Below are 14,426 nucleotides of genomic sequence, written 5' to 3'. Positions count from 1 at the left end.
GGAGGGGCAGTCACTTGCCCCCGGTGAATCTGGTGACAGAGCCAGTTCCTGAGTTTGGGAGCAGAACCCCTACCCTCCCACATGGAGGCTACCCCGACGTCGCCTCTCCACGATGCTTCCACACACCCTGCTTCACTCGGCAGCTCTGCGTCTAGGACTCTGTAGTGTCTGGGAGGGTGGGGCCGGAGCCGGGCACCTAAGGGCTCCCCCACCACCCTCTCTCCTCAAACCATCCCGAAAGCCCTCTTCTCAGCCAGATGGTTTTCTGTCCTCAGCTCTGGTCACAGGGCAGAAAAGGGGAACAGCTGAATCCCAACCCCCACCCCCTGCCACCCCACTGCCTCAGGACGGACATCAATTCCCCAGCCCTCTCCCACCCCTGCCTGTGGGTGCCCCCCACCCCAGGGCCTGGCCCTTGGCCTGTTAGGAAGGCCCTGCTCCCAAGGGACCAAGCACCTTGAGTGCACGCCTGCTGACTTTCCACTGCGCAAAGCCCGCTCAACCCCCAAGCACAACCCAGACCATCATCTCCTAAAGGGGCTCACATTGTACTTTATTGACATGTTCAGGGAGGCAGGGACTTACAAATTTAACGTTATACTTGTACACATACATATATGCGTTCCCACTCTTGCGGAAGGGAGAGATGACTTGGGAGTACAGAGGAGCGGAGAGAGGGTGGGGGCAAGGAGACAGGCGAACAGAGTGGGACAGAAGGTGGGTTATTAAGAAGCATCTTGCTTACTAACATGAAGCCTGGTGCCCCGCGAGAGCACGGATGAGGCCTCATTGGCGTACAGGAGAGGCCCTTGGAGGGCAGGCACATGGTGCCTAACTAGCCAGCTGAGGCCGGCATCCCAGGGACGGGTCGGAGGTGGTGGGCCGTGCACAGGGCCCCCAGCCCAGGCCTCTGCTCCCCACCGCCTCCCTCCCCGCCCTCTGAGAGAAAGGAGGGTTTGGGCTTCAGCCACAGACTGATGCCTTTACGGCAGCGTCTCCTTAAACTACAGATACAATGTGCATCAACAGGGTGATCGCTCCTGCCCCACACGGCAGCTGGCTGCAGGCGCCGGGTGGGCCAGAACCAATCCTACAGTATCTTTGGTTTGCAGGTTCCCTTCCCTATTTCACTCCTCCCACAGTCCAGCCTTGGGGGCGGCTGGCGCAGCACAGCTGGCTCACTTGCTGGGGTGGTGGGGCTGGTAGGAAAGGATCTCGGCAGCCAGCCGCTGGGGGTCCAGGAGCTGCGGGAAGCGCCCCATCACAGCCTCTACCAGGTGTGGGGGGAAGACCCCGCACAGCTTGGTGTACACGCTGGCTCGCTCCTTGGCCAGGCTGCTGGTCCCGCCCCACGGGCCCCTGTCAGCACCCGGGCCTGGCACCTGCTGGTCCTGCAGGACTGGGGTGGGTGGGGGCAGCTGGTAGGGCTCAGACCAGTACTCTCGAGCTGGGAAAGCAGCCGGCGGGGGGGCGTAGTCGGCAGGGACACTGAAGTGGCCGGCACCCACGGCCCCTCCAAAGGCAGAGAAGGCCCGAGGGGTTGAGAGCTCGGCCCCGTAGGGGCTGTAGCCGGCGTAAGAGCCCCGAGGAGGGCCGGGCTCACCGGGGCCTCCTCCACGAACCCCCCACAGTTCTGACATCTGGCTCTCCAGGGAGCCAATGCCCGAGTCCAGACACTCTTGGGAGGTGTATGGGAGAGAATCTGGTGTCTGGGAGAATAGGTCTGTGGGCCCAAAGCTGCTGCCACTGCCCCCACTAGGGGGCAGGATCCTGCCCGCTGGGGCGAAGGGCTGGGTCAGACCCTCTCGGTGCGGCCCTGGGGATGCCTGGGCTCCTAGCTTCTTCCCATCCAGGCTACACTGCTCATGATCTGTGGGCACAGAGCTGGGCTGGGATGAGGGTGAAGCCCGCTGGCCACTTTTGTCCTTGCCCGGGGCCCTAGCGGGTGGGAGGAGGGCGTTGGCGCGGAGCTCGTCAGCCACAGAGCGCTGTGGGCGGCTCGGACGCTCCGGGTGGAAGAATCGGCACTTGATCCCGTAGGTGCATTTTCTCCCTGCAAGACAGTGAGGACAGCTCTGAGCTGGGGGGCGGGAGGCTCCAGGACCAGGGCCAGGAGAGGAAAGGGAGTGGCATGGGAAACTTGGGGTTGGGTAGTCTCTGAGAGGAAGAGCTCTGGGCCCGTGTCTCTTACCGTAGGGACAAGGCTGCTTCCTGTGCTCTGCTGTGAGTGGCTTCTTACGAAGGAAGTTGTCCAGGCTTGGCCCGTGACGGCCCAGAGGGTCATCAGGCGGCATGAACCTGCAGAGGAGGTGGGAGGCATGAAGGGAACTTCCCGGGGCTGAGTGGGGGCAGGGAGGGGGGCTGGACAGAGAGCCTCACAAGGAAGAACAAGAGGGAGTGCAGCTCCTAAAATTGGTGAGCATCCTTGCAGGACATCCCTCGGCCCCAGGTGGGACTACCCCAAGGGAGGGGAGGAAGCCCCAGCTGGAGAGGCCATTAGAGCAGTTCTCCAAGGCCATGGGAGACCAGCAACCTGAAAATCCTAATCAAAGGCTGCATCCATCCACTGGCTGCTGATCAGGGGCTGAGTGCCAGGAACCACTAACTATAAACCATAACTGCTGCTTCTACCCAACCCTCCACATTAACCCCCTCCACCCTGTGCCCCCATCCCCAGCCTGAACTTCCTACCTGGTGCCAGGTCCCTCTCACTCCCAAAGCTGCCTGGATGCAAGGCCGTGGCCCCAGCAGAGCTCCTCCTAGCCACCCCCAATGCCCAAGGACACATCTGGCTTCCCCTCCCCACCCTGGGACCCCAGACCATACTTGACCCTGATCCCCAAGGACCAGGACCGTACCTGTCGTTGACGAAGGAATACATGAGTAGCCGCTCCTCAATGAAGCGCTTCCATTCCTGCCGCTCGCTCTGGAGGTCCCGGTACGTGTCGTTGGAGACCACCACCCCGTCAGACTCGAAAGCTAGCTTCACAATGAAGCGGTCATCATAGCATACCACGCGCTTGCCACCCACGCGCCGAGACGGGGTGAACACCAGGATCTTCTTCTTCTCCAGCTCCCGCAGGATGTGCTGGTCTGTAAGACAGCGCCAACAGAGGTCAGGGCTGCCGAGGCCCTGGAGCTCCTGCTGGCCAGGCACAGAGGCTCTGAACCCCAGGTATCCAGCAGGAGTTGCTGAGCGCAGAGGAAGCTGGGAAAAGCAATGCTGGTCCCTGCTTGAGGCCTAAAAGCGGCTGTCACACCCAAAGGGTCTCTCGTGGGGAGAAGCCCCGCTGAGTGGGGTTGGAGGGGGCAGGATATCCCCTGCCCCTCACGCCCCCTCAGAGGTGCTACCCACCTGTGATGGGCACATCGGGCCGAGGCTGCTCCTTCCTCCAGGATGGCACAAATACTGTGATGTCTGTGTGGCCCCGCTCCAGAAACCAGTTCACTGCCAGGAGGATGCCCCGGCAGGAGAACACTTCCTTGTTCCCGTGACTGGGAAGGAGAAGAGGGGCAGGGTCAGCCTGCGAGGGTGGCTGGCCCACTCTCCCGTAGCCCCAAGCACGAAGGCCTTGCTCCCCAGCCCCTGGCCTGGCCTGGGTGGCAGGGAGGCCAGGCTCAGCCCACTGCCCTCTGGCCTAAGGCCTGCATTCCCTGCTGGTTCCCACAGTGTCCGGGATGGCCTGACCAGGGACTTTCCCTGCTGTTCCATCTCCCGACAGTGAGGAGCCGCCCAGGAATCTGGTGGCACCCGCTCCCCATGTGTGGGGAGGGTCAGGCTGCTTGCAACACACCTGGGGGTGGGGGAAAGGCTCCAGGAGCCTTCTGGTTCCTGCCCCACCCGGGGGTGCTGGGACCACGGGGACACGGACGTACACAGGCACACTGAATCACCAGTCCTCCCTCACCCCGCTGGGTGGTGCTGTGGGTGGGGGTTGGCTGGGACAAGCCCCGGCTAACTGGAGAGAAACCAGATTGCTCCGGATTAAACCTGGATTAAAGTTCAGTCCCACAAAGGCCCCAGGGCTGGGACTGAGGAGGCCGAAGGGGAAGGAGGCACGATCCACTGTCCCACATAGGGCAGCCGCTGACCCAGTGGGAGAGGCACGCAGAAGCCTTTCAGTCTGAAAGTGAAAGAGCCTTTCCTCCCAAGACTACCAATTCCCCCAAATGCCTAGACTGCTCTGTGCTCTCCTAGCCCCTCCTGGCAGGGCAGGAGCAGAGGCAGAAAGGCCATCTGGAAGCCATCAGGGGACTCTCTGTCAGGAGATGGGAGGTGGGCCATCCCGCTGCTGTGGTCTGACAAGGTCACCCCCTCCAAAGGTGGCTGGATCCAGAAGCAAGCCTGGATTGGCTGCTGGCTTGCTCTGGCTCAGTTTCCCTAGCTGAAAAATGGGCCTGGCAGTCTGCAGGGCCGTGTCAGTGGCTTCACTTTCATGTTTGCTTGAGGCCAGAGACAGTCCAGCAAAGGGAGGTTCCAGCTGGCTTCCTGGGAGGGTTGAGGGGTGGGAGCTCCCGGGGAACCAGTGGCTGTTGTAGAATGCCTCCATGCCCAGGCTGGGGGCCCTGGGTGAGGCCAGCTACAGCTCCTCCCCAACAGCCCCCTCCCCTAAGATACTCATATTTGGCAAATAAAACAGAATAAACGTTACACAAAAGAGGCAAGTCCATGGGCAACCACATCCTGTGGGTGGCTGGGGTGGGGGGAGGCTGGCAGCTGGAGTCCCAAGAGAAGGGAGAGATGGGAGCAGGGTAGCTGGGGGCATGGAGGCTGTCTGGGGCTCCCAGTCTGAAGGTCTCCATAAATTGTAGGGGAGGCAAAGTCTAGCTGAAGGCAGTGCTCATGCCCACCAGGTGGTGGGGCCTCCCCCCTGTCCACCAGCCTGTTTATAATGAAAGTTAACATTTACTGAGAGCAGGGAGCCCAGCCCTGATCTAAGAGCTTAGCAGGGAATCATCAGCAGGCTTCTGAGAAGGGTCCTATCATTAAAGGCCCCTCTCCCCTCCATTCCCATGAGAAAACTAATCCACGGAGTACAACTCGTAGCAGAGACTGTGGAACAGGGACGCAGCCTAGAGCCTGTGCTCATTCTCAGGCACAAAGCACCAACCCTGGCTGGGGGAGGGGGGCAGATGGGGCTGAGTGGGCACCAAGCTCCTTCTGGAGGCCAAATGGGTCCCACACCTGCTTTCGTCATCCTTACACGGCCACAGTGAAGGCAACTGGGGATCCAGAACTCATCTAAGGCTCCCCGGCTAGCGGGAAGGGGCAGAGCTTGAACCCACATCTGGGGCTCCTGGCTTGCCTTCCTAGTCCTAACAGCAAGACTGGAAGTTTGTGCAGTGGAAAGAAAAGCTCCCCAATGTGAGCCCGAACAAAGTGTTAGGAGGTAGGAACAGGCTGGGAACAGGAGACAAGGATGCATCTGGCCAACTCCAGCTCTTTCTCATGACCCACAAGAAACGGCACTGCCTCTGAGAAGCCTTCCAGGACCTTCCAGGATAGCTCAGATCCCTGGTTTCTCTTCAAATGCCCAGTGCTTCTCCTGTCACATTCCACCCCGCCACTCCCTGAGCCTCTGCTGCCTCCACAGGACCATGGGAATGTGATCATCCCCGGCTTGGCTCCCTGACTCAGGAGAGCAGCCGGTGCACACACACCCACCGTCCCCACGTCTGTACACACATGAGTGCGTGCTCATGCCCCATCCTAGCCAGCATCTGTAAACTCAGGGATTTAATCCAGGAGAGTTACTGCCTCTGGGCATGAAAAACCTGTGCTGGGGACAAGTCTGCTTTCAGCTGTCCTAGCCCCTAAAATACTTCGCACGCAGGTAGTCAGAGTCCTGCCCTTGGAAGGAGCTGAACCCGAGGCAGTTCCGCAGGTCAGGCCAGGCCAGAAGTGCCTCGCTAGATCTAACTTTAGTCCATCTTGCTGCAGTGAAGGAAGCTCTGCTGGCACAGGAAAACCAAACATCCTCCCTCCCCACCGCAGTCCTGTTTGCCTAGAAGCTCAGGCACCCCCAGTCCAGCTAACTAGACACTGGCTAAGTTGTGGGAGGACGTAGGGCACTCCGGCTTGGCTGCTCCCACCCAAGGACAGAGGGCAGGGCCAGGCCAGGCTAGCCAGGTGAAGAGATCTGCCTGGGCTGGGCCCAGCTAGAGGAGAAAAATTCCCTTAGAAGGAAACAGAGGTGATTTTCCCCACGATTTGCATACGCTGGGGGCTGGCCTGCCTGCCCTTGGGGGGGGGAGGGGGCAGCAGGGCAGGAACCCAGCGGCAGCTGAGACAGGAAGTCTGAGGCTGGAATTCCCCTCCTGCTACAGCCCCAGCTCAGAAACCCCCCCGAGGCTGTGCCTCTCCCGGCTGGCTCCTCCGGCCAGCCCCCTCCTCCAGCCCAGGCCCCTCCTCCTCCCGCCAGGATACAAACACACAGAGCACATGGCTGTCCCGGGGGCGGGGGGTGTGTGTGGCGGGAGATGGCCAGCGCAGCCTGCCCAAGGCTCCAGAGGAATAAGTCACAGACCCGCGAGGCTCCTGGGCCAGCCACAAGCTGCTGGAGCCAGAGAGGGGATCCCTCTCAAAGCACAGGTTGTGACCGGCTGCCGCTACCATGCGGGAGCCAGCTTTATCCAACCTCCCACGGAGGCTCAGCCCATTTCAGAGGCAGGAAGATTGATCCCAAGTTGGCAGAACAGGTCCCCCTGCACAACGGCTTAGCTGGGCCGGGACTGGCCTGACTGCTGACTTGACCCAGCTGGGTTGGGAGTGGGCGGAGCCAAGGGCATTGAAGCCTTAAGCAGCCCCCCACCCCTCCCAGGGAGACCCCTCAGGGCAGCCGGGGAAGGAGCCTTCTCCAGGCCCCCGACCAAGGGCGGGGCGGGCCGAGGCATGGAGGAGGGGCTCCCTGACCACGCCCACCGGAACTTTTCGCGGTCGACGACCCACCCAGCCCCTACCTAGAGGGCGGGGCCTGGACTGAAGGGAGGTCTGGGCTCCCCAGGCTCAGCCCCGGCTGGGGTTCACCTGACCCCATTCCCTGTAAGAGTCTTGGCGAAGAGGGGAGGACTGCTGGGGTGGAGTCCTGGCTCTGGCCCTGGAGGGGGGCTCGGGGGACTAGGCCCAGTCTAGCACAGGGAAACCTGGCTGTAGCAGAGGTGACCCAAGTCACAGCTGACCATCCCCCACCCCCATGTAAGCCAGATCCTGGGGGTCACTCTTGGTCACAGCGACAAAGGTCCCAGTACCTGGGCCTACTTCCACAGGAGTCCAGGTCTGGCACAAGGCCTCAGAGGCCCCAGATCCCGAAGTAACAGTGGTATCAGCTACTGCTTGCTGAGCTTGGGTGTCTGCAGGCTCGGTGCCTCCTCTCCTCACAATGTCACCTCAGTAGGGGTTAGCTGGGTCTTACTGACAAGGAGAGAAAGCTCCAAGACATTAAGTGACCGACTCCTAACGGGAGAACTATAATCCCTTACACCATACTGCTTCGTGTCTCAGGAGAGGAATTAAGACTGAGTGTTGGTCTTTAGGGAGAGATGAAAAGCCCAGGGTGAACATCAGAGACAGGGGAACCGGAGTTCAAATCCCAGCTCTACCACTTACCAGTGGTGTGTGCCCATGGGCACATATTTGAGCCCCTGTCCTCATCCCTAAAGCATTCCTAACAAACCCACTTCCAAGAAGCCTAAGTATTAAGGGAGAGCCTCAGTAAAGAGCTTTCCCTTCCTCTCGTTCCGTTTGTGAGAACAGTTCAAACGCTTTCCTGAAGGCCCCTCTACCAGAGATGCAGAGACATAAGGCCATCACACCCCACCATAGGCCCTGGCCTTGGCCCCGGAAGTGACATGTACCTCATGGCCACGTTGCTCCCATCGATGACCACAGGTCTCAGGTCACTGCCCTCCTTGCTCTCCTCTGGTGCCGAGGGTTCCAGGGTGGGAGCCTTGGGGGTGCCCCCACCCCGGGGGACCAGTGGGGGCTGAGTGCAGGGGTCTGGGGAGGCCTGGCGCTCCCGCTCGGCTGCTGACCCATGTTTGACCAGCTCGCCCAGCACTGTGTTGGTGTCGGCCTGCACCCCCAGTTTCTGCAGGACACTGTGGATCTCAGCAGATGAGTAGCCAAGCTTCCGGAAGAAATCAACCTTCATCTGCAGCTCCACAGCCGATGTCTCCTCCGCGCTGAGCTTCTGAGCTGGCCTGGGGGAACCCAGTTCCCACAGACTCATGGTGGGCTGGCTTTCTGAGTGGACCTCTCTCCACCTGCCACTCACAGTTCACACGGGTGGAAGGCACCTGCCACAGCTCCTATAGGACAACCGTAAGAATTAGAGATGGATGGGAGTGGCACTCTCTCCCACCCCTCTCCAGCCCCTACCCACCCAACAGGTTCAGGCTACACTGACTGGTGGCACCAGGCAAAGCCATCTGCGTGTGTCACCTCTCCTACCCTCTCAAAAGCTGTCCTGGCTAGGAGGCATCATTCTCACTATATAAAGGTTGAAACTGAGCCACAGACTTCAAGAACTTAAGGTCACCCAGCTGTTAGCTGGTGGCGCAAAGACTTGAACTTAGGCAGTTTGGCTCCACCTCCTACCCCGCCCCCAGCCCCACGGTAACCCAGGGGACCCAGCAGTCCTGGAAGGCCTCGCAGGACGTCGCCGCGCCCCCACAGCTGCTGGGCGGGGCTCTCGGATGGAAACCCGAGGTTGGAAGTGCGCTCGGGGAGGGGGGAGGGGGTGCCGGGGGCTTCCCCGCTGAGGCCGTCGCCTCCGCTCGCCCCGCGCTCCGTGGCCAGGCCCAGGAGGCGCAGGGCCCGCGGCCGGACTCGCGGGCCGAGAAGGGAGAAGTTTCCGGGAAGACCCACCCGCGAGAAAAGTTGCTGGGAAACTCTGGCTGGCCGCGGGGCGCGGGTGACGCGGAGGCTGTCCCGGCCCCGAGCTCTCTCGGCTCCCCTCTGAACCTTGCCTCTCCCTCAGACTCCCCCAACTTAAACTAAGTTGGCGGGGTTCATGGGGACCGGCGAGATCGGAGGGAACCCGCCCCACGTCCCTCCCCTCCGGCCGGTCTTAGCCGGAGCCCTCCCCGCGCCGCCCGCCCTTCCCCGGAGCCCGTGCCCCCGCCCCGCCGCGCGCCTCACCCCGCCGAGCGCCTGCCTCGGCCCGCGGCGTCTCCATCGGGCCGAGTCCTGGGGGAGAGGCCGGCGGCGCCTTTATACCGAGCGCGCAGGTGGCGTTCCGCACCGTGACGCGGAAGCCGGGCAGGGGAGGCGGTAGCCAGCCCGGGCGGTAGGGGGCGGAGCGGCCACCGCCCCTTCCTGCTCCGCCCCCGCCCCGCCCCGTCCCACCCCCGGCCCCGCCCCCGCGGCCAGAGCGCGGCCGCTGACCGGGCCAAAACTGGGGGGTGGGCAGGGACGCGCGGGCAGCCGCGGAGGCAGCGCCTCCGTGTGCCCGGTCGCGGCGCATCTCCCCGCCGGCGTCAGGGAGGCGCGGGCCGGGCCAGGTGCACACGGCCACGCGGGGACCGGGTCGGCAGCGCACATTCAGACCCAGGAGCGCCTGACAAGTACGCCCCGACTGAGCCCGGTACAGTCACGGTCGCGCTGAATGAATCAGGTACCCAGAGGTCGATCCACCCACCGCTGGAGGTAGGTCCTTAGTTGCAAACACGGGCACCTTTCACATCGATCCAGGAGCACTGAACAGGTACACCGTGACTGGAACAGGGACGTGGTGAGGACACTTAGCAGGATAGGAAAGTACAGCCAGAAGTACACAGTGGCCGAGGCGAAAAACTTGGCAAAGAGGTCCGCTTACTCCAATCACCAGGAGTGTTCACACGGTATTCTCTTGCTCAGCTCACGGATGCACCCCACCCCGCCTCCCGCCCTGAGGATGCTCCTAGGTCCCAGGTCAGGCAGTCATGGCCTCCCACTGCAGCACAGCACTTTTCGCTGTTTACCCGTGGCCTTAGGTGAGGAAGACAGATTGCTAGGCCCATTTTACCCTTGAGAAATTCAGAAAAGGCTTAATTGCCCTGTCTGGAAAGGACTGGAAGGAGGACCCGGGGCTTCCATGCCAGGGCTCCAGGAGCCACCTTTGCCATTTTTGAAACCACCAGTGACCTGGGGCAGAGGGGAGACTTTTTGGTGAGAAGATCGGGCCTGACACCTGCCCTCAAGGGTGTGTGTGTGTATGTGTTTAAAAGGGGAACAGGGGCGCCTGGGTGGCTCACTGGGTTAAAGCCTCTGCCTTCAGCTCAGGTCATGATCCCAGGGTCATCGGGCTCTCTGCTCAGTGAGGAGCCTGCTTCCCCCTCTCTCTCTGCCTGCCTCTATGCCTACTTGTGATCTCTCTCTCTGTCAAATAAATAAATAAAATCTTAAAAAAATAAATAAATAAATAAATAAATAAAAGGGGAACACAGAACCCTCAAGCTAGAGGATGAAGCCTCAGCAGTATCACCCGCTCTCTTTGAAAATGGGGAAACTGAGGCAGCCAAAGCCCTCAAAACTGAGAGCTGACTGTGTACCAATACTTTAATTTTCTCTGCCTTATCGTAGGCATGCATCCTATAAGGTAAGTATTAGTGTGACAGCCATAAAGTTTTATGGTAAAAGACACTGTATATGCTATACAGATTCGGCTTAATGGATAATAGTAGTAACAATAAAATATCTATATGTCCACTAGCTAGCTGAAAAACTAGACCCATACCAGTAGCTTTGAGACCCTCCACATGCCTCTACTGCAGCTTCCGCCCTTCCTCCTTGAAGGACCGTTTTCCTGAATTTTGTTTTAATTGTGCTAGTCATTTCCTTGATTTTCTCTTGGTTTTATCACTTTGGTATAAATCCCTGAACATCAGATTGTTTAGTTTAGTTTTGCTTTTTTTGTGTGCAGAGGGAAGCATTCTATAATTATGTGACTCCCTATTTTCATGCAGAATTGTTGTTGGTTTTATTTATTTTTTTTAAGATTTATTTTTAACTAGTCTCTGCATCCAATGTGGGGCTTGAACCCACAACCCCAAGATCAAGAGCTGCACATTCCACCGACTGAGCCTGCCAGGCTCCCCCGACATAAAAAAGAAATGTTTTTTTTTTTTAATATATTTCTGTTGTCAGTGTCCCTATAAGTTATTTATTTTATGATTGAATAATATTCCATTTTAGGACTATACCACTAGTTATTTGTCCATTCTGTTATCGGTTGTGCTTTTTGGGATTTGTTACTTATTTACATAGGTAGCTGTTACCAGGCATGTGCTTTGAAAATTCTCGTACATATCTTAGTGCGCTTGTAGAGTTGAAGCAACAAAAACTCAGAGTTTCAGAAAGGTGAAGTCATTTGCCCGGGCCGTAGAGTTGGGATTCGCAGAGCTCCTTCTGAGGTACCCACCTCTAGTACCTTCCTGTTTTAAGAGGCCGCAGAAGACCCAGGGAGGAGGGAGCCTTCATTTCTAGCCAGGCCGGGAAGCTCTTCCTTGGGACTTGCCTGACCCTGTCTATCCAGGTCCCTGCCTTGTTGCCTCTCAACTTTAAAGACCCCAGAATGTTCCCTCCTATGCCCCCCAGGGGAGGGCCGCCAGCCAAGGAGAGAGGCAGAACAAGGCCCCTTTCCATGCCCCCCCCAACCCCCATTGGTCTCAGCTACTCAGGCTGAGCGCTGCGGATACCGAACCCCTGATTTTCAGCGCCATTCTTTTATAGTAAGGAAAAGCTCAGTGCCATTAGGCATTTATTCATCACAGGAACTAACTTTAAGATAAGGAAAATATTAAGAAACAAGCCCAGGTTAATCACTGTGATGATGGTAAGTCAGCCGCAGTGATAACGCCTCACATTTCAGGACTGCTCACCAGGCTGCAGGCACTGGGCCAGTGCTTTGCATCTGCTTCTTCCTTGGCGGGGAGTACCCTCCCCTCCTTCCCTCGGACTGCCACCTGACCAATTCCATTCATCTTTTTGATGATGTCACCTCCTCTGAGAGGCCCGCGAGACTCTTCAAACGCCACTCTGCTTCCTCCCTAGTCCTCCCACGGCACCCGGCCCGTGTCCCTACGTGCCGGATTGTGATTGCCTGCCTGGGACCTCCTCTGGGAGGTCCATTGCTGTGCCAGTTGTAGCCGGCAAGACCGGGTGATGAGTCACGCAGCTCTGTCCCCTCCCCAAGTGAACTGAAGTCTCACTCTCTTCCGGCTGTTGAAGGCAGCTCTTTCCTGAGAAGCTGACTCTTCTGCAGAATCCAGGGCTGCTCTGGGAAACCCCTGCTCCACTTACAGCTGGATTTTGCAAACGTTGGCCCTAATTCCCAGGAGCACTCTGGATGGAATGGTGCCCAGCCCACGCTTGTCTGTCTTTGGAGGCTGGGCTCGCCAGCTTCCTTCCTGGAGCTTGCCTGCTTTCTCGCCACCTGGCCAACCTGGGTGAAGTCCACAGAGGTCCAGGACTGGTCACCCACTTGGTGAGGGATGGGGGTCTGGAGAGAGAAAGGTTGCAGGAATCACCTTGGCCTTTGATAGCTCCACTGGGCTGCTCAGAATGGGGAGGAGCCCGAAGCTAGATCACATCTGTAGGAAGGGTGGTCAGGCTGCACCCCAAGCCTTAGCAGAGTAGCCACAGAGGTTAAATTCATCAAGGACTTCTAGAATTGGAGAGAAGAGCAGGTCCCTCCCATGTCTTAACGTTCCTAGTATATTTTAAGTTATTTAATTTTTTTTTTTTTAACCTACGTAATCTCTACCTGGGGCTCAAATTCACAACCCCGAGATCGAGTCACGTGCTCCTCTGACTGAGCCAGGCAGGCGCCCCGTCTCCTAGTATATTTTAAAAAGACATCACAGTAGAGCTACAAAAAGAAACCAAACAAACCAAAAAATTGAGGTAGGTTTGAAACGGTCATTGAACAAAATAACTTTTTTCATTATGTATTCAAATGCAGTGGACTCCTGACAAGATAGTAATTGGGGGATTGGTCTTAAAAATATGTCATTTCCTTGGAGTAATGGCTGACTGTAGGGCAGGGTCAAGGAAAAGGTGAGTTGGGAGCCCCAGGAGACACCAGAATTGGAAAGCGCTCAAAACGCAAAAGGATGGTGGTGTGTGTCCCAAGGACCCAGGAGCTACGTTGCTCCAGTGGCCACAGCAGCAACCATTAGAGCAATAAAAGAAATAACAGAGTATTAGATTATAACCCAAAGTATAAAATGTATATCCGTGAGTCCATGCTGGTAGAAATAACTTATTGCATAGATAGCTAACCCGGAAAGAAGAAATAAATCTTCCTTACTGGAGACTTCCAAGTAATCTATGTAGATGCTCCCTTCCGGGATCTGGAGTTCATGAGCCCCGCCCCTTCCACCCCGCCCCCCCTTCGCATTAGACTTCTGACAATAGAGCAGGAAATGGGAAAACAGTAACCTTAGGGTGGAGAAGCCTGGCAGTCACTACCTTGACCAAGTGCTCAAGGTTACTTCGCTGGGAGTGAGCAGAGGGGCTGTTGTGCGAGCCTGATATCATGTGATGAGAAGGGCACGTCCCTTCTGTGATTCTTCTTCCCCAAACCCATGACCCCAGAGAAAGCCTCAAGACGAACACCAACTTAAGGACATTTTACAAAACACTTGACAGGGGCTCCTTAAGACTAAAGAGCACAGAGGGGCACATGGCTGGTTTAGTCTGGGAAACGTGCCATTCTTGATTTTGGTTCAGGTCATGATCCCAGGATCGTGAGCTCAAGCCCTGTGTCGGGCTCTGCGCTCAATGAAGAGCCTGCTCCAGATTCTCTCCTCCTTCTCTCCAAATAAATACATAAATCTCCCCCGCCCCCACCACCAAAAACGAAAAGTATGGAAAGACAGAAACAGTCACAGCCTAGAGGACGCCTGTAAAAAAGCCAGGTGGAAGCAGTGTGGTTCCCTGGGTTGGTTCCTGAATCAGAGCGAGGGTTGACGGAAAAGCTGCTTAAGTCCACAAAAGATTGGACTTCAGCAACAAAGATGTAGCAATGTTGTGTGGTTGTAGTGTTCACAAATGGGCCACTGTGATGTGAGATGTCAGATGACAACATCAGAGAAACTGAAATGGGGTGAGGGGTGTATGGGAACTCTGTATATCTTTCCAGCTCTTCTATAAATCCAACGTCAACTCCAAAAGTAAAAAAGTTGATGTAAAAAAAAAAATCTATGTATGTATATAAAACATCCTGGGCCTTAGAGGTGGTGTGTTTTGGCAAGGGGGCCGATGTCTTTGTTCATTTCCATGGGTGTGTGTGTACGCTGTGACCGAGTGTATTTCCATTTGGAGACAGTGTCCCAAGTCTACACTTGGGGCCTTTTTGTCTCTGAGGCCCTGGCCAGATGGCCCTCCTGCCTCCCCTCCCTAGATCCCACCTTCTCCCCATCTCCCTCTACCCATGTACCCCTGC

At 57.5% G+C, this 14,426-nt stretch overlaps 1 protein-coding gene and 1 long non-coding RNA gene across 2 annotated transcripts in view; one reads left to right on the top strand and one right to left on the bottom strand.

Annotated features, from left to right (window-relative positions):
• Positions 1–532: 532 nt before the first annotated feature.
• ZC3H12A (zinc finger CCCH-type containing 12A) lies at positions 533–9,288 on the bottom strand. Its single transcript, XM_082687703.1, has 6 exons — positions 9,140–9,288; positions 7,855–8,307; positions 3,356–3,495; positions 2,859–3,093; positions 2,192–2,298; positions 533–2,053 (listed from the first exon to the last, which is right to left on the bottom strand). The coding sequence occupies exons 2-6, from the start codon at positions 8,226–8,228 to the stop codon at positions 1,179–1,181; spliced, it is 1,731 nt and encodes a 576-aa protein (XP_082543829.1). The 5' UTR covers positions 8,229–8,307; positions 9,140–9,288; the 3' UTR covers positions 533–1,178.
• A 191-nt stretch (positions 9,289–9,479) lies between these two features.
• The window catches only part of LOC309842583, a 113,014-nt gene continuing 108,067 nt past the window's right edge, over positions 9,480–14,426 (top strand). Inside the window, exon 1 of the long non-coding RNA XR_014299683.1 lies at positions 9,480–9,646. This is a non-coding gene — a long non-coding RNA (uncharacterized lncRNA). The remainder of the gene's footprint in view (positions 9,647–14,426) is intronic.

Source organism: Mustela nivalis (assembly GCF_964662115.1).
Source record: "Mustela nivalis genome assembly, chromosome: 10".
NCBI lineage: Eukaryota > Metazoa > Chordata > Mammalia > Carnivora > Mustelidae > Mustela > Mustela nivalis.
The sequence above is the reverse complement of the archived record's forward strand: the minus strand, read 5'-3'. Positions and strand labels throughout refer to the sequence as shown.